This window comes from Aulonocara stuartgranti, assembly GCF_965226115.1.
Source record: "Aulonocara stuartgranti genome assembly, chromosome: 12".
Classification (NCBI taxonomy): Eukaryota; Metazoa; Chordata; class Actinopteri; order Cichliformes; family Cichlidae; genus Aulonocara; species Aulonocara stuartgranti.
Window position 1 is genome coordinate 1,606,371 of NC_138948.1, and position 17,818 is coordinate 1,624,188.

The following is a 17,818-nucleotide window of genomic DNA, read 5'->3' on the forward strand; positions in this document are numbered from 1 at the left end:
CCCAAATTACTGTACGGTTTTTGAGAAAATTGATAGTAAAATCTTCCCATTTTGCTTTACTGTACTCTACATATTGACATCTTTGAGCTCAGATTACAGGAAAACTGTAAGAGGTGACGCAGATATCTCACTGGATTCTGACTCTGGGCCATCTCCACTCTGCACCCTGTCATCCACAGCAAAAATTACTGCACAGTTTTTGAGGAAATTGATAGCAGAATTTACCCAATTTACTCTACTGTACTCTATATATTCTCATCTTTAACCTCAGATTACAGGAAAACTATAAGAGGTGACACAGATATCTCACTGGATTATGACTCTGGGTGACCCCCACTCTGCACCCTGTCATCCACAGCAACAATTACTGTATGGATTTCTGATAAAATTAAATCCTATTCCATTACCAAACAAAATGAGTTCATTGAAGTATTTGCTTAACTACAAGAAATTTCTTTCCACACACAATTTAAATTTTTCAAAATGTCATTCACACACCACCTCAAGTAGCAACTTTAGTTTTAGACATTATTTATTCAGTGCTTAATCACAACAATAGTCACCTTAAGGCACTTACATAATAAGTTAAACCTTACAATAATACATACAGAGAAAAACCCAACAATCATATGAGCCCCTATGAGCAACAGTGGGAAGGAAAAACTCCCTTTTAACAGGAAGAAACCACCGGCAGAACCAGGCTCAGGGAGGGGCGGGGCCATCTGCCTCAACCGGTCAGGGTGAGAAATTACATTTCTCAGATTACTGATTTCTCATATTACTACTACACAGTTTAGATATATTGTTATTCATTATCTGTCATCACACAAATCAACCCAAAAAAATCAAAAAGGAAATACTTGAAGTACGTGCACAAAGCAAGAATGTTATACACATTGTGTTTTACACATGTGTTCCTCAAAACACCAATAACAACTATAAGCAGATTATTCAAGTAGCTTTCACTGAGTGTGGAATTAGGTTACACAAAGCACACACTTCCACTCTGTCTTCTGAGCACTGCTGAGCTGTTCATTTGTCATGTCCAGGCATTCAGAATGGAACCAGCGGTTATCACATTGGATCTGTAAACAAAAACAAATGAACTTTCATAAACACATTAAGTAAATAATTCTATGTTTTAATCAATTACAATCTTTAAGACACAGAGTCAAATACTTTGTTGTAGATAACATAAAACAATTTTTAAAAATACTATACCCAGTCAGTGATGGAGGGTCCTGGATTAGGTGGTTTCACCGTTGCACACATGGCACAGTTGTTGTAACTGTCAAATACTAAAATATATATGTATATATATATATATATATATATATATATATATATATATATATATATATTAGTATTTGACAGTTTGACACAAATAAATATGTCCATTTGAAGAAGATATTACACACCAGAGGCCTCAAGTATTGTCTGTGCAAATGTCCTTCGTGCCTGGGCCATCTCTTTTTTTGTCGTCAAAAATGTCATTTCTGGTTTATTTGGGAATGCTTCCATTACTACTTTGACCATCTGAAATAAAAAACCCCAAAAACAATTAATTGAAAACATCTGCAAATGTTACACTTCCTGTTTACACAATTTAACCTTTTAAGATTATTTTAACTTCCCCCACCCCATCTTCTTATCTAATTTCACAGAACAATATTATTGCATCAATGTGGTGCCATACCATGATGACCATTACTCCGCAGCTAGAACCATCCCGTTGAAATGGATGTGTCAGTACTCCTCCTCGAAGTCTCACATTCACCCAGTCTGTTTTGTTGTAGCATGTCCTCATTTTGAAGTATTCACTTTGTGAACATAACATATATCACATTTATATACAAATGAAAGATAAAAGTCACACAGAAAAAGGCACATATAGTACATATCACTGTTTTTAATGGTGTGTCAGAAAGCCCTGTGCTCTACATTATGTTAGATGAAGTATCAAAATTATTAACATGTTCTTTTAAATCTACAAATGTTAACTGTCTCAAATGTATCACTGCTTAAACACTGTCAGTGGTTGTTTTATTATTTAAAATTACATATGTGTGTAATTTTGAATTATTTTTTTTAAATTCTTTAAAGAACTGATAACCACAGATTTTATTAAACTTTAATCTACAACCATACGTTCACCTTTAGAAAAAGACCTCCTAAGTCCTCCTGTCACTTTTCTAATATTTCATGTTATTATATACATGTAATAACACATAATTACCGGAATCTTTTGGCTGCACGGTCAGACTCTTCCTGCTCCAAAGAGTTTCTTGAAGGATCGACCAAATACAGACAGCTGTCATCTGCATTTATGTACTGCGATAGATATATAAATTTAAAAAGTACATAAATTATGAATAATGTGTTATTGAAACAAACTGTTTTCACAGAAATGCTGCTCGTACTAACCAGAAACTTCCAGTGTATATTTCCAACAAAGGATAAAACGGCTCTGTAGTTGTCAAAATTCACCTGACATATTAGGAATTAATTACAAATTTGCAACAATACTTTTTCCATTTCGAGACATTAATTAACTTTTAAAAAATTAATTCTAGAATATATAAAAAATTTTTTTTACCTTGGACAAGCTTTGTCTCCTGATTAGTTCTCTCTCTCCATAGAGGATCACACCGCTCGTGTAGTGGTTCATAATGTAGATATTATTCCCCTGATTTAGCCGCATGGCCCAGTGGTGCAGGAGACTTTCAATGACCTGAGGAGTTTAATAAATAACCTTTTATTACTTTGTAAACATGATAAAGTTTTGGAATACAATCTTTAATAAAGATTTTTTTTACTTACGTATACTCAGTATTCAGTCATGAGGATATGCCTGGAATGTCGATCTAAAGCAGTACTTACTGAATGTGTAGGGAAAAACTAATGTCCTGCCCCAGCTTTAACGTTAACCTTATGCAGTACATTTTTTTTTTAAATAACTAGTTTACATACCTCTCCAACAAGCCAGCTGTGTGGTCTAAGGGTCAGGAACTCACTGTGACGTATGACAAAGTTGTTACCTCTAATCTGAGATGGGACCACAGAAACAACAACTTCCGTTTCCTGTTGTTTCCACAAATATGCGACCTGTGTTTCAACAAGACAATAGTAACTAAATTCAAATAATTCTTCTTATGAGAACATTCATTGTAATCAATTACAACGGTTTTAAATCTAACTCAAAAAAGTATTTAGTCAGCCACCGATTGTGCAAGTTCCCCCACCTAAAATGATGACAGAGGTCAGTAATTTGCACCAGAGGTACACTTCAACTGTGAGAGACAGAATGTGAAAAAAAAATCCATGAATCCACATGGTAGGATTTGTAAAGAATTTATTCGTAAATCAGGGTGGAAAATAAGCCCCACTGTATGTGACAAGCAGGTACACAGGCCTTTTGTTTTGCATATTATTTTATTTCCACTTTAGGGAAGCTGTTGGCGTCTTTTTGTTTTAGTAATGTCTTTGATCTGGCTCAGCCGCCCGGTTCTCGTCCCCAACATTTTTCTTTTGTTAAGCTTACTGTTATCAGGGCATGGTAAATGAACAGTAAACCTTGCCTGATTACTAATCTTCCCGTTTCCCTCTCATTGATTTATTTGGGTTGTCATGGAAGAAGTATTAAACAATGCCTTTTATTAGAACATAAGCATTGATATGCAGTAATTGTATTTGAATTAGTTAAATATGAGTGGGCAACTCTGACCATGACAAGACTGCATTTACTTTAAGGAATTAATAGAAAAAAATGTAGACATATTGTTGTCATTATTTTTACTCTTCAATTTGATGTGTTTTTTCTTTAAGATAGTATCAGAAGTTGCTCCTCCACCATGAAAAAAACCCAGCTGCATGTATTCTTTTACTACAGCCATGATTCTCCTCTGTGGTCTTCCTCATTCATCCTGTTTGGAGCTTAATGTTCAACATCCTTTATCTATTAAAATTACAGAAGTAGAAGAAAGTAATCATCAGAGCAGGAATCATGATAAATGATAAATAGATTACCAGTACATGAAAACATAACATTTGCATAATTTCTCTGATAACCCTGCATTGGATGGGTTTATTAACGGTGGGCTGAAATTGTACTACAGTCTGCTGATGAGGAACTTTTTAGAGTGTTGAATTAAATGTCCTCCACAATCTGTATATGAATTGTCATTAAAACCATAGAGATTCTTACTTATAAAGGAAAGAAAAGTGTGACAATGCCCATCAACATATAGTGTATATTTTTTGAAACATTACAAAAATACATGTAATTCTGGGTTCACCTGAATTACAGATTAGACTGGTGGACAAACAGAGATGCTGTGTACAACTGGTGACAGCATCAGTGACAGGGATGCCAAAAGGAAGAACAAATTAATCAACAAGGCTGGAAGCAGAATTAGGAGGCGTCATAGTCAGCGAGGGTCAGAGATCAATGAACAAATTTCCCACTTTCTTGGATAATGCATCACCCTCAAAAGGATTCAAAATTTGGGCCATGAAGAACAGTTCAGGAAACCTCTTTTATTGTTTCGTCTGTGAAACTGTATAAATGAAATGTAAATTATGTTAAAGGCAAACACATTTGTAAGCAATAAGAAACAAACATGCTTTGCATTATGTCTTTAAACATCTGTATGGACTTGATACAATATTTATTAACTGAATTTAAAAACATGTCTTACATAGTGGGAGTATTTCTTTTACTGATGATATTTCAATGATATGTATTTTCTATGACTAAATAATGCTCTAACACATGGCAATAACAGCAGATGTGGCAACTTTGTAATTTGTTGTATAAATTTGATATTATTTTAGGCAGTATATTTTCTTAGCCTTTATCATACTCTGTCAACACAGCAATCTCAGAAACCGTACAGTAATTGTTGCTGTGGATGACAGGGTGCAGAGTGGGGGTCACCCAGAGTCATAATCCAGTGAAATATCTGTGTCACCTCTTACAGTTTTCCTGTAATCTGAGGTTAAAATTGAGAATATATAGAGTATAGTACAGTAAATTGTGTTAAGTTTACTATCAATTTTCTGGAAATCCGTACAGTGATTTTGGCTGTGGATCACAGGGTGAAGAGTGGCAACGGCCTAGAGTCCGAATCCAGTGAGATATCTGCGTCACCTCTTACAGTTTTCCTGTAATCGGAGCTCAAAGATGTCAATATGTAGAGTACAGTAAAGGAAAATAGGAAGATTTTACTATCAATTTTCTCAAAAACCGTACAGTAATTTTTGCTGTGGATGACAGGGTGCAGAGTGGGGGTCACCCAGAGGCATAATCCAGTGAAATATCTGCGTCACCTCTTACAGTTTTCCTGTAATCTGAGGTCAAAGACGAGGAGATTAAAAGTACAGTAGAGTAAATTGGGTAAATTTTATTGTTAATTTTCTCTGAATCATACAGTAATTTGGGCTGTGGATCACAGGGGGGAAAGTGGAGATACACTAAAACTGGGAGTGGATTGTGAAGTAAAATAGTGTCAGGACAGAAAACACTGCGTTTCTAAGCCAGTCTTCAAATCAAATCAAATCAAAATTTATTTATAGAGCACATATTAAAAACAACAGTGTTGACCATAGTGCTTCACAGTCAATAAATGGTAAATGGCCTGTATTTATATAGCGCTTTACTAGTCCCTAAGGACCCCAAAGCGCTTTACATATCCAGTAATCCACCCATTCACACACCCATTCACACACCCATTCACACACTGGTGATGGCAGCTACATTGTAGCCACAGCCACCCTGGGGCGCACTGACAGAGGCGAGGCTGCCGGACACTGGCGCCACCAGGCCCTCTGACCACCACCAGTAGGCAACGGGTGAAGTGTCTTGCCCAAGGACACAACGACCGAGACTGTCCAAGCCGGGGTTCGAACCGGCAACCTTCCGATTACAAGGCGAACTCCCAACTCTTGAGCCACGATCACCCGTCATAAATAAAATAAAAACATGAGACAGTTAAAACAAACAATAGAAGAGGACAACAAACAATAGGTAACAACGCAACAAGCTAAAACAGCCAACTAGACAGAATCAAAAGCCAAAGTAAAAAAATAAGTTTTAAGACGTGATTTAAAAGACTGGATAGACTCGGCAGTGCGAATATGAACGGGGAGGTTATTCCAGAGTCTGGGTGCCACGGATGCAAAGGCCCGGTCGCCTCTCGACTTCATTCGAGTCCTAGGTTGTGCTAGGAGCCTATGGTTGGATGATCTAAGTGCCCTGTTGGGATTGTATGAATGGATTAAATCAGAAAGATAACTGGGCGCTAAATTATTCAAAATATTAAAAGTGAACAAAAGAATTTTAAAATCTATACGATATTTAACAGGGAGCCAATGTAATTTGGCTAAAATTGGAGTTATGTGTTCATGAAGTCTTCACCTATACCGTAATATACGTAAGAGTAGTGCAACCAGTTTTTCACCGCGGTAAAGTGAGCCGTCATTTGTGAGCCGCGGTCAAGCCAGCCGCCTCCTATCCGCCGCATAAATTTCCTTGCGCTTTTACACCAGTCTTTACGGTAGCGCCTTTTCGCTTTATATCCTGATTGAAAGCCTAGACTCGCGCACACACGCACGCGCGTGAACAGTCACACGCACGCGCGCACACAAATTACAATGGAACAGCCCAATACAGCCATCGTGACAGTCTGGTTGCATATTCAAAAATTCATTAAAAATCATTATTAAAAGTTGATGCCAAGCTTTCAACACAATCCTCTTCTCGGACACCTACTTTACCTCTGGGCCAGTTTTTACCCAGATTTACTGTAATATTACTCAGAAATCACAGTAAACTCATATTCAGTGCAATACAGTCAATGCACTACAATTATGTTTATTTCAAAAATTCATTAAAAGTCATCCTGAATAGTTGAGGTCCAACTTTCAACACATCCCTCCTCTGGGACACCTACTGTACCTGTGTGCCAATTTTCATCCAGATTTACTGTAGAATTCCTCAGAAATTAAAGGAAACTTATATTCAATTCAATACAGTCAATACAATAGAATTATGTCAATTTTCAAAAATTCATTAAAAGTCATCCTGAGTAGTTGATGTACAACTTTCAACACATCCCCCCTCTGGGACACCTACTGTACCTGTGTGCCAGGTTTCAGCCCGATTTACTGTAGAATTCCTCAGAAATTAATGGGTACTTGTATCCAATGCAGTCGGCCAATACAGTAGAATTATGTCAATTTTCAAAAATTCATTAAAAATCATCCTGAGTAGTTGATGTACAACTTTCAACACATCCCCCCTCTGGGACACCTACTGTACCTGTGTGCCAAGTTTCATCCAGATTTACTGTAGAACTCCTCAGAAATGAATGGAAACATTTATTCAATTCAATACAGTCAATACACTACAATTATGGAAATTTCAAAAATTCATTAAAAATCATCCATAATAGTTGAGGTCCAACTTTCAACACTTTCTTACTCTGGGCGTCCTACCGTACCTCTGGGCCAAGTTACATCTCAATTCACTGTAATCTTTATCAAAAATTGAAAGAACAATTATATGTCAATGCTGGATGTGTGTCCTTTCAAAGTGACACTAAATAACAGAACTCAGGCACATCAGGGAATAATCCAAAAGGCGGATTTATTAAACGAAAACAACATACAAAATATCTCTAACCCATACTACATAACCTAAAACGAAACAAAGGGACACTTAGAAGCACAAGGAAACAATACTGAAAGGGCAAGAGACACAGTCCAAACACAATCCACAACTAAAATGCCAAAAGAACAAGTCATCCCACATAGCAGACGGGTCTTGCCTGGATCTGGTGTCAAGCCGGCACTGCTGGCTGACTTCTGGCATGGTAAGATGGCACTGTTTATGTGATGGCATGCCACATTTGGCCTGATTGGGTGAATGTGACATGTTGTATAGAGCACTTTGAGTAATATGGGTGAGTAAAAAAGTGCTGTATAAGAATCAGTCCATTCACTGTCTGAACAGAGTTTCGTCATGTTACTTTTGCACTATTATGTTCCAGCACATGTTGTTATTACATGGCTTACATGGCTAAGGTACACATTAGGCTGACATCTGGGGCCAGAGCTGAAACTGTTCTGGGCCAGCACAGGGCCAGCAGTGTGTCTGCAACTGGCCTTGTGCTGGCTCATGTGTGGGCCACCTCTGGTAAACCAGATCTGGGCCACCATAGGGCCGTCATTCTTTGCGGTACGCAGGCCATGTGTAAGCACATTGTGTGGGACAGATCCAGGCCATACCAATTTTGCTATGTGGGAGGAATTATGTAAAAATAGAAACATCATAAAAATGAAAATGAACATAAAGTAAAATGTACTGAAAAGAACATCAGTATGGCCATCATTATTTGCTTGGAAAGTCTAAAGTTCCATGGCTTTGAACAGCCAGAGAACGCAATGCCCAGCTTAGAACGACTAAAAGTAACTTCTTTTAACATTCTGTCATTCTGCTTCTATATCAAAAATCCACTAAAAATAGTCATTTGAAAAAAAATATTCGCCACTTTTCATCAGTTTGGGTTCCTCTGTTTATAGCAATTTTTAGAAAAGAACCCAATACCTTTGTCACTATACAGTTGTACAGTGAGATACAGAGCATCTCCTACTCATTGCAAACATGCTGGGAGGGTGGCTCTATCCACCTTAGTGCAGCTGCTGTACCATACTGTGATGCAGTAAGTTAGTAGGCTCTCAATGGGCGAGTGGTGGAAGGGTGAGCTGTAGTCCACAAAGAGCATTCTGGCGTAGCTCTGCCGCTGTTCTAGGTGACTCAGCACCGAGTGGAGGGTGATGGCATCTTCTGTGAATCTGTTTGCACGGTATGCAAACTGGTGGGGGTCGAATTCTGGGGGGAGGTAATCCTTGGTGTGCTGAAGGACTAGTTTCATGATTACCGGTGTGAGGGCCACAGGGCAATAATAGTTCAGGCTGGTGATGGGAGACTTCTTTGGTACTGGGATGATTGTGGCTGATTTTAGACAGGATGGGATGGCTGCTTCATCCAGTGAGAGGTTGAAGATTCTGGTGGAGATGAGGGTGAGCTGGTGGGCACATGGTCTTAGCACTTTACCACGTATTCCGTCTGGACGCCTTCCTGGGGTTCACTGCTAGGAACACTCATCTGACATCGTGCTCCGTTACAGTGAATGGAGCGGTGCAGGAACCAGGTGAGGATGAGGATGGGAGCAGGGCTGAGGCAGATGAATGCTGCTGTTGTGGTGTTTCAAAGCGGGCAAAGAAGCTGTTTATGTCCTCTGCTAGCTGCACACTCAGGTTTTCTGTTTTCACAGTTCTGCCTCTGTGGTTTATGATGTCTATTATTCCATGCCATGTGTTGTTGCTGGACAGGTGGGACCCCTTTTCAGGTCAGCTCGAGCAGACCTGTACAGAGCTCTGTCAACAGACCTACAGGGAGTGCAGAATTATTAGGCAAGTTGTATTTTTGAGGAATAATTTTATTATTGAACAACAACCATGTTCTCAATGAACCCAAAAGACTCATTAATATCAAAGCTGAATGTTTTTGGAAGTAGTTTTTTTTTTTTTTAGTTATTTTAGGGGGATATCTGTGTGTGCAGGTGACTATTACTGTGCATAATTATTAGGCAACTTCACAAAAAACAAATATATACCCATTTCAATTATTTATTTTTACCAGTGAAACCAATATAACATCTCCACATTCACAAATATACATCTCAGAATCAGAATCAGAATCAGAATCGTGTTTATTGGCCAAGTACAGTGGGGCAAAAAAGTATTTAGTCAGCCACCGATTGTGCAAGTTCCCCCACCTAAAATGATGACAGAGGTCAGTAATTTGCACCAGAGGTACACTTCAACTGTGAGAATGTGAAAAAAAAATCCATGAATCCACATGGTAGGATTTGTAAAGAATTTTTTCGTAAATCAGGGTGGAAAATAAGTATTTGGTCAATAACAAAAATACAACTCAATACTTTGTAACATAACCTTTGTTGGCAATAACAGAGGTCAAACGTTTACTATAGGTCTTTACCAGGTTTGCACACACAGTAGCTGGTATTTTGGCCCATTCCTCCATGCAGATCTTCTCGAGAGCAGTGATGTTTTGGGGCTGTCGCCGAGCAACACGGACTTTCAACTCCCGCCACAGATTTTCTATGGGGTTGAGGTCTGGAGACTGGCTAGGCCACTCCAGGACTTTCAAATGCTTCTTACGGAGCCACGCCTTTGTTGCCTGGGCGGTGTGTTTTGGATCATTGTCATGTTGGAAGACCCAGCCTCGTTTCATCTTCAAAGTTCTCACTGATGGAAGGAGGTTTTGGCTCAAAATCTCACGATACATGGCCCCATTCATTCTGTCCTTAACACGGATCAGTCGTCCTGTCCCCTTGGCAGAAAAACAGCCCCATAGCATGATGTTTCCACCCCCATGCTTCACAGTAGGTATGGTGTTCTTGGGATGCAACTCAGTATTCTTCTTCCTCCAAACACGACGAGTTGAGTTTATACCAAAAAGTTCTACTTTGGTTTCATCTGACCACATGACATTCTCCCAATCCTCTGCTGTATCATCCATGTGCTCTCTGGCAAACTTCAGACGGGCCTGGACATGCACTGGCTTCAGCAGCGGAACACGTCTGGCACTGCGGGATTTGATTCCCTGCCGTTGTAGTGTGTTACTGATGGTGACCTTTGTTACTTTGGTCCCAGCTCTCTGCAGGTCATTCACCAGGTCCCCCCGTGTGGTTCTGGGATCTTTGCTCACCGTTCTCATGATCATTTTGACCCCACGGGATGAGATCTTGCGTGGAGCCCCAGATCGAGGGAGATTATCAGTGGTCTTGTATGTCTTCCATTTTCTGATGATTGCTCCCACAGTTGATTTTTTCACACCAAGCTGCTTGCCTATTGTAGATTCACTCTTCCCAGTCTGGTGCAGGTCTACAATACTTTTCCTGGTGTCCTTCCAAAGCTCTTTGGTCTTGGCCATGGCGGAGTTTGGAGTCTGACTGTTTGAGGCTGTGGACAGGTGTCTTTTATACAGATGATGAGTTCAAACAGGTGCCATTCATACAGGTAATGAGTGGGGGACAGAAAAGCTTCTTACAGAAGACGTTACAGGTCTGTGAGAGCCAGAGATTTTCCTTGTTTGAGGTGACCAAATACTTATTTTCCACCCTGATTTACCAATAAATTCTTTACAAATCCTACCATGTGGATTCATGGATTTTTTTTTCACATTCTGTCTCTCACAGTTGAAGTGTACCTCTGGTGCAAATTACTGACCATCATCATTTTAAGTGGGGGAACTTGCACAATCGGTGGCTGACTAAATACTTTTTTGCCCCACTGTATATGTGCAGACACATACAGGGAATTTGGTTCCGGTAGATGGTGGCTCTCAAGCACAGCAATGTAAATCTCACACACACACACACACACACACACACACACACACACACACACACACACACACACACACACACACACACACACACACGTGTCTATATATACACATTACACATACATACACAAAGCTGTGTAAACCAACTATAAATAACGAATCTAAACTTATATACATAAAATACAGAAATGAATGAGGTGGAATGAATACTACAGAATGTACATAAGCTGCAGTTGCAGTCTGGCAGTGTGACAGGTCAACTGTTAAGAAGGGAGATGGCGAGGGGAAAGAAACTGTTCCTGTGTCGGGTGGTCCTGGTCTGCAGGCTTCTGTACCGTCTGCCAGAGGGCAGCAGATCAAAAAGTCTGTGTGCAGGGTGTGAGGGGTCTGCGATGATTTTCCCTGCCCGTTTCCTGGTTCTTGAGAGGTACAGATCCTGGATGGAGGGCAGGGGGGGCGCTGATGATCCTTTCTGCTGCCCGTACAGTCCGCTGCAGGCTGCTCCTGTCCTGTTTAGTGGCTGCTCCATACCAGACTGTGATGGAGGAGCACAGGACAGACTCAATGACCGCAGTGTAGAACTGGATCAGCAGCTCCTGTGGGAGACTGTACTTCCCCAGTTGTCTCAGGAAGTACATCCTCTGCTGGGTCTTTTTGAGGATGGAGTTGATGTTGGTCTCCCACTTCAGGTCCTGGGAGATGGTTGTACCCAGGAACTTGAAGATCTTCACAGTCGACACAGGGCTGTCTGATATGGTGAGGGGGAGCAGAGTTGAGGGATGTCTCCTGAAGTCCACTGTCATCTCTACAGTCTTAAGCATGTTCAGCTCCAGATTGTGCTGACTGCACCAGAGTACCAGCCGCTCAACTTCCTGCCGGTATGCAGACTCATCACCATCTTGAATGAGGCCAATGACAGTGGTGTCATCTGCAAACTTTAGGAGTTTGACAGCAGAGTTATTGGAGGTGCAGTCGTTAGTGTAGAGGGAGAACAGTAGTGGTGAGAGGACACATCCTTGAGGGCACCAATACTGAGGGACCGGGTTTCAGAGGTGATCTCCCCCAGCCTCACTTGTTGCTTTCTGTCTGTCAGGAAGCTGGTGATCCACTGACAGGTAGCTGGTGACACGCTGAGCTGGGAGAGTTTGGAGGAAAGAAGTTCAGGCACAATGGTGTTAAAAGCCGAACTAAAGTCCACAAACAGGACCCTGGCATAAGTTCCCGGGCAGTCAAGGTGTTGCAGGATGTAATGCAGCCCCATGTTCACTGCATCATCCACCGACCTGTTTGCCCGGTAGGCAAACTGCAGAGGGTCCAGCTGGTGGCCTGTAATGTCTTTCAGATGGGCTAACACCAGTCGTTCGAAGGATTTCATGACCACAGACGTCAAGGCGACAGGTCTGTAGTCATTCAGTCCTGTGATGGTGGGTTTCTTGGGAACAGGGATGATGGTGGAGCGTTTGAAGCAGGAGGGAACTTCACACAGCTCCAGGGATCTGTTGAAGATGCGAGTAAAGATGGGAGCCAGCTGTTCAGCACAGGTTTTGAGGCAGGAGGGTGAGACGCCATCTGGTCCGGGGGCTTTCCTGGGCTTCTGTTTCTGGAATAGTCGGCTCACATCCTGAGTGTGTATTCTTAGTTTCAGGGAGGAGGAAAGGGGGGTGAGAGGTGTGGTGGAGTTCGTTGAGTCTGGGTTGGAGAGGGTGGTGGTGGTCGTTGAGTCTGGATTGGGGAGGGTGGGGGTGGTCGTTGAGTCTTGATTGGGGAGGGGCAGAGTGAAGGGGGGAGAGGTGGAAGGTGTGTTGGGGGTCAATGTCTGAAGCAATGTCCCTGGGGAGGGGAGGGTGGGGCATGGGAGTCTGTCCGTCTCAAACCTGCAATAGAAAGTGTTTAACTCGTTGGCCAGGTCTTTGTTTGCTTCAATAGTGGGTGGGGGGCGTCTGTAGCTGGTGATTTCCTGCAGGCCCCTCCACACTGACGCAGGGTCGTTGGCTGAGAGCCGTTCTTCCAGCTTCTGGGAGTAGATCCTTTTAGCTGCTTTGATCTCCTTGGTCAGTGTGTTCCTGGCTTACTTGTACAGGGCCCTGTCACCACTTCTGTAAGCGTCCTCCTTGGCCTTGCGAAGATGTTGGAGTTTAGGAGTGAACCATGGTTTATTGTTGTTGTATGTGCAAAAGGTCTTTGTTGGCACACACACGTCTTCACAGAAACTGATGTATGATGTCACAGTGTCCGTGAGCTCATCTAGGTTCTCAGATGCAGCTTCAAAAACAGTCCAATCAGTGGAGTCAAAACAGTCCTGCAGTTCCTGCTTTGCTGCGTTAGTCCACTTCTTCACAGTTTTGACTACAGGCTTGGCACGTTTGAGTTTTTGCCTATAAACTGGAATAAGATGGACCATGCAGTGATCAGAATGTCCCAAAGCTGCCCGGGGCACAGAGCGATAGGCATCTTTTAGAGTGGTGTAGCAGTGATCCAGTATGATGTTGTCCCTGGTGGGGCAGTCTATATGCTGTCTGTATTTAGGGAGTTCGTAGTTTAGGTTTGCTCTGTTAAAATCCCCAAGAATAATTGTAAAGGAATCCGGGAATTTCCTCTCCAGGGTAGTAATCTGGTCAGCCAGCTCGCACAGTGCGTTGTTCGCGTTGGCCTGTGGAGGGATGTAAACTCCGACCAGCATGAAGGAAGAAAACTCCCGCGGTGAATAAAAAGGTTTACAGTTGATGAGAAAACTTTCCAAGTGTGGGCTGCAGTGTTTCTGTAACACTGTGACATCAGTACACCAACCTTCATTAATGTAGAAGCAGACTCCACCACCCTTTGTTTTCCCTGAGAGCTCTGTTTCGCGGTCCGCCCGGTGAAGTTGGAAGCCCGGCAGATTTAAGACAGCGTCTGGGACTCGCTCACTGAGCCAAGTTTCAGTGAAGCACAGGGCAGCAGAGCGTGCAAAGTCCTTGTTAGTCCGGTTTAAGAGCAGTAATTCGTCGACTTTGTTTGGAAGAGAGCGGAGATTCGCGAGGTGAATGGAGGGGAGTGCCGTGCGGAATCCTCGCCGACATTCAAAAACAAAGCAAAAACAAATCAGCGACCAATATAGCCACCTTTCTTTGCAAGGACACTCAAAAGCCTGCCATCCATGGATTCTGTCAGTGTTTTGATCTGTTCACCATCAACATTGCGTGCAGCAGCAACCACAGCCTCCCAGACACTGTTCAGAGAGGTGGACTGTTTTCCCTCCTTGTAAATCTCACATTTGATGATGGACCACAGGTTCTCAATGGGGTTCAGATCAGGTGAACAAGGAGGCCATGTCATTAGTTTTTCTTCTTTTATACCCTTTCTTACCAGCCACGCTGTGGAGTACTTGGACGCGTGTGATGGAGCATTGTCCTGCATGAAAATCATGTTTTTCTTGAAGGATGCAGACTTCTTCCGGTACCACTGCTTGAAGAAGGTGTCTTCCAGAAACTGGCAGTAGGACTGGGAGTTGAGCTTGACTCCATCCTCAACCCGAAAAGGCCCCACAAGCTCATCTTTAATGATACCAGCCCAAACCAGTACTCCACCTCCACCTTGCTGGCGTCTGAGTCAGACTGGAGCTATCTGCCCTTTACCAACCCAGCCACGGGCCTATCCATCTGGCCCATCAAGACTCACTCTCATTTCATCAGTCCATAAAACCTTAGAAAAACCAGTCTTGAGATATTTCTTGGCCCAGTCTTGACGTTTCAGCTTGTGTGTCTTGTTCAGTGGTGGTCGTCTTTCAGCCTTTCTTGCACTGAAAATAAGTTCCCTGCAATTTCTGAAGAATATTACAGTAAATCTGGCTGAAACTTGGCCCAGACGTACAGCAGGTTTCCCGGAGGAGGGATGTGTTGAAAGTTGGACCTCAACTACTCAGGATGATTTTTAATGAATTTTTGAAAATTGACATAATTCTATTGTATTGACTGTATTGAATTGAATATAAGTTTCCATTAATTTCTGAGGAATTCTACAGTAAATCTGGATGAAACCTGGCACACAGGTACAGTAGGTGTCCCAGAGGGGGGATGTGTTGAAAGTTGTACATCAACTACTCAGGATGATTTTTAATGAATTTCTGACATTTCCATAATTGTATTGACTGTATCGGGCCGTTACATTGTAATTTGTGCGCGCGCGTGCACGTGTGCGCGGGTATAGGCTTTCAATCGGCACATAAAGCGAAAAGGCGCTACCGTAAAGACTGGTGTAAAAGCGCAAGGAAATTTATGCGGCGGATAGGAGGCGGCTGGCTTGACCGCGGCTCACAAATGACGGCTCACTTTACCGCAGTACATTTTCGGTGCGGCTGGCGGAGCGGCTAGCTTGACTGTGACTTCGTAAGTGAGGGCTCACTTGACCGCAGTAGAGGAAACCGGCTATAGATATGAAAACACCCACCTGATCTACACAGTACCCGGCAAAATAAAAACGATAAATCCATCATTTATTCATTTATTTAAAATGTGTGCCTACCTGTAACAAATCAAGGCAGCAGCATTAAAAACACGAACTTCTTTAACTCAAATCAGTCGCGTGCCAGAAAATATCGCAAACCAATAAACCAGTAAAAGTGTCATTAGATACAAGTAACACGTAACCAGACCTTGTGACCTGTGAGTAACCTGTGAGGCGCGGTTTCAGTTTTCTGGACGTTTGTGACGAAACGAAAGTGAAAGTAAAGTTTAGCCTGAAGTCTCGTTCGGCGGTCAGTGTCTGTGTGTGTCAGTGTGTAACAGTGTGTAACAGTGTGTGTGTGAAGCAAGATGGAGGGATCCGAGTGTCCGCCTGTGACCGTGGAGGGGGACTGGACTCCGGCTCAGACCAAAGCCCTGAAGAACAAACTGCACATTTACTTCCAGAGCAAGAAGAAGTCGAGCGGAGGAGACTGCCGGGTGGAGGCGGAGGAAGGAGCCCCGAGGGCGGCCGTTTACTTCATCTCACCGGAGGGTGAGTGCGCTTCATCGTGGTTCAGATAGGAAAATAAATCATTTAATAATTAAAAACACCGACAGACGGAGACCTGCGAGTGTAATGATGGAACAAACAGGTCTGAGAGTCTCACTGTGACACAGAATGAAACACGTAATTCAAACAGCTGATCATAAAACTGTGTGTGTGTGTGTGTGTGTGTGTGTGTGTGTGTGTGCTGTGATGTCAGTGAGAGAGCGAGTCCTCGCGAGGAAGAATCATGAGATCATCCTGGACAGTAAAACCATCCAGTTGCGGCTGAGCTCAGAAGCAGTAAGTCCAGTTTTAGATGTTTCATGTGGATGTTTTTCATCACTCAGAGCTTCCTGTTTGCTGCTCGCTGTCACTGCTCTGGGTTCAGCTCTTTGGACCAAGCACCTTTAGGTTTTTATGACTAATCACTGAGCGCCTCCCTTTATACAAATATCACAGTTAGTTCTTTAAAAACAGAAAACTGAATAACTGTGACGTATGAACCAACAGTCTGACGTGTCTCCTCAGTGTTTGAATCATAAACATGCTGTTATGACCAGGGTGACTCCAGCCTGCGTGGCAGGTTTTCCTCGTGGTTATAAATCAGTCCCTGGGTGTGTGAAGCAGCAGAAGCAGGTTGGACTTTGAGCTGATATTTTCATATGTTTGCCCGTGCACTGTAATCGTGCCAACAATAACCAACCTGATGTCACATGGTCTTCAGGTTTGTCAGGCAGTGAAATCACCCATGAGGACAGAAAGTGTTCATCCTCTTCCTGATGTCACACTTTTGTCACACTTAAATGTTTCAGATCAGCAAACAAATGTAACAAAGACGACACAAGTAAACACAACATGCAGTCTCTAAACGAAGGAGGTGAGAACCACTGAGGCTGAACAGGTCGTTGCAGGTCGTGATGGCGGCGGCGAGTGCAGCTCGCCGTCTGCCAGGCCTGCTTGGATCAATGTTTATTCAGTGTTTGTTGCCACGGTGTTTCTGCTCTTCTGGTGTATGATATCTATGCTCTCTTTGATATCTGATCACCCACAAAACTTAGAGCGCGATCTGGATAACCTCAAGCCTTCTACCTTTCCTGATGATTTGGGTGTATTTTATGGCGGTGCGATTGCTGGAGCTTGTGTGGAACCAGCCTGTCTGTTCGTCCAGGCCTACCTAACTCATCAGTGCTGTGTAGAGTAGTGGAGACGAGGACCCAAATACAGGATGACACAGGCAGGTAGGAATGAATTGAGAAAAAGGAAGTGATCCTTTAGGCTGATCGTTGATACTCCAAAAGGCTAAACAAGGAGCGCAGAATGATAACAGGGAAGTATCAAGTTCCAGAAGACCTAAACTGGGAGACGTACTGGGAAGACAGATGCTCTGACAAAGGAGGACAAGGAGGGTGATTGTTT

At 42.5% G+C, this 17,818-nt stretch overlaps 2 protein-coding genes across 4 annotated transcripts in view; one reads left to right on the forward strand and one right to left on the reverse strand.

The window, feature by feature from the left end:
* Positions 1–386: 386 nt before the first annotated feature.
* Positions 387–16,015, reverse strand: LOC309719156 (uncharacterized protein). Of its 2 annotated transcripts, XM_082555075.1 has the most exons (8): positions 15,935–16,015; positions 2,821–3,105; positions 2,597–2,731; positions 2,425–2,487; positions 2,237–2,331; positions 1,697–1,820; positions 1,419–1,536; positions 387–1,085 (listed from the first exon to the last, which is right to left on the reverse strand). In XM_082555075.1, the coding sequence occupies exons 3-8, from the start codon at positions 2,699–2,701 to the stop codon at positions 1,075–1,077; spliced, it is 516 nt and encodes a 171-aa protein (XP_082411201.1). In that variant the 5' UTR covers positions 2,702–2,731; positions 2,821–3,105; positions 15,935–16,015; the 3' UTR covers positions 387–1,074. The 2 variants fall into 2 exon arrangements, 1 of the variants encoding a protein (XP_082411201.1); XR_014280153.1 differs by lacking the exon at positions 2,425–2,487.
* Positions 16,016–16,112: 97 nt separating this feature from the next.
* LOC309719121 (protein mono-ADP-ribosyltransferase PARP14-like) overlaps positions 16,113–17,818 on the forward strand; it is a 31,476-nt gene continuing 29,770 nt past the window's right edge. For both annotated transcript variants that reach the window (XM_082554986.1, XM_082554987.1), the window contains exons 1-2: positions 16,113–16,408; positions 16,620–16,702. In XM_082554986.1, coding sequence (XP_082411112.1) covers positions 16,225–16,408; positions 16,620–16,702 — 267 coding nt within the window. In that variant the 5' untranslated portion in view covers positions 16,113–16,224. The remainder of the gene's footprint in view (positions 16,409–16,619; positions 16,703–17,818) is intronic.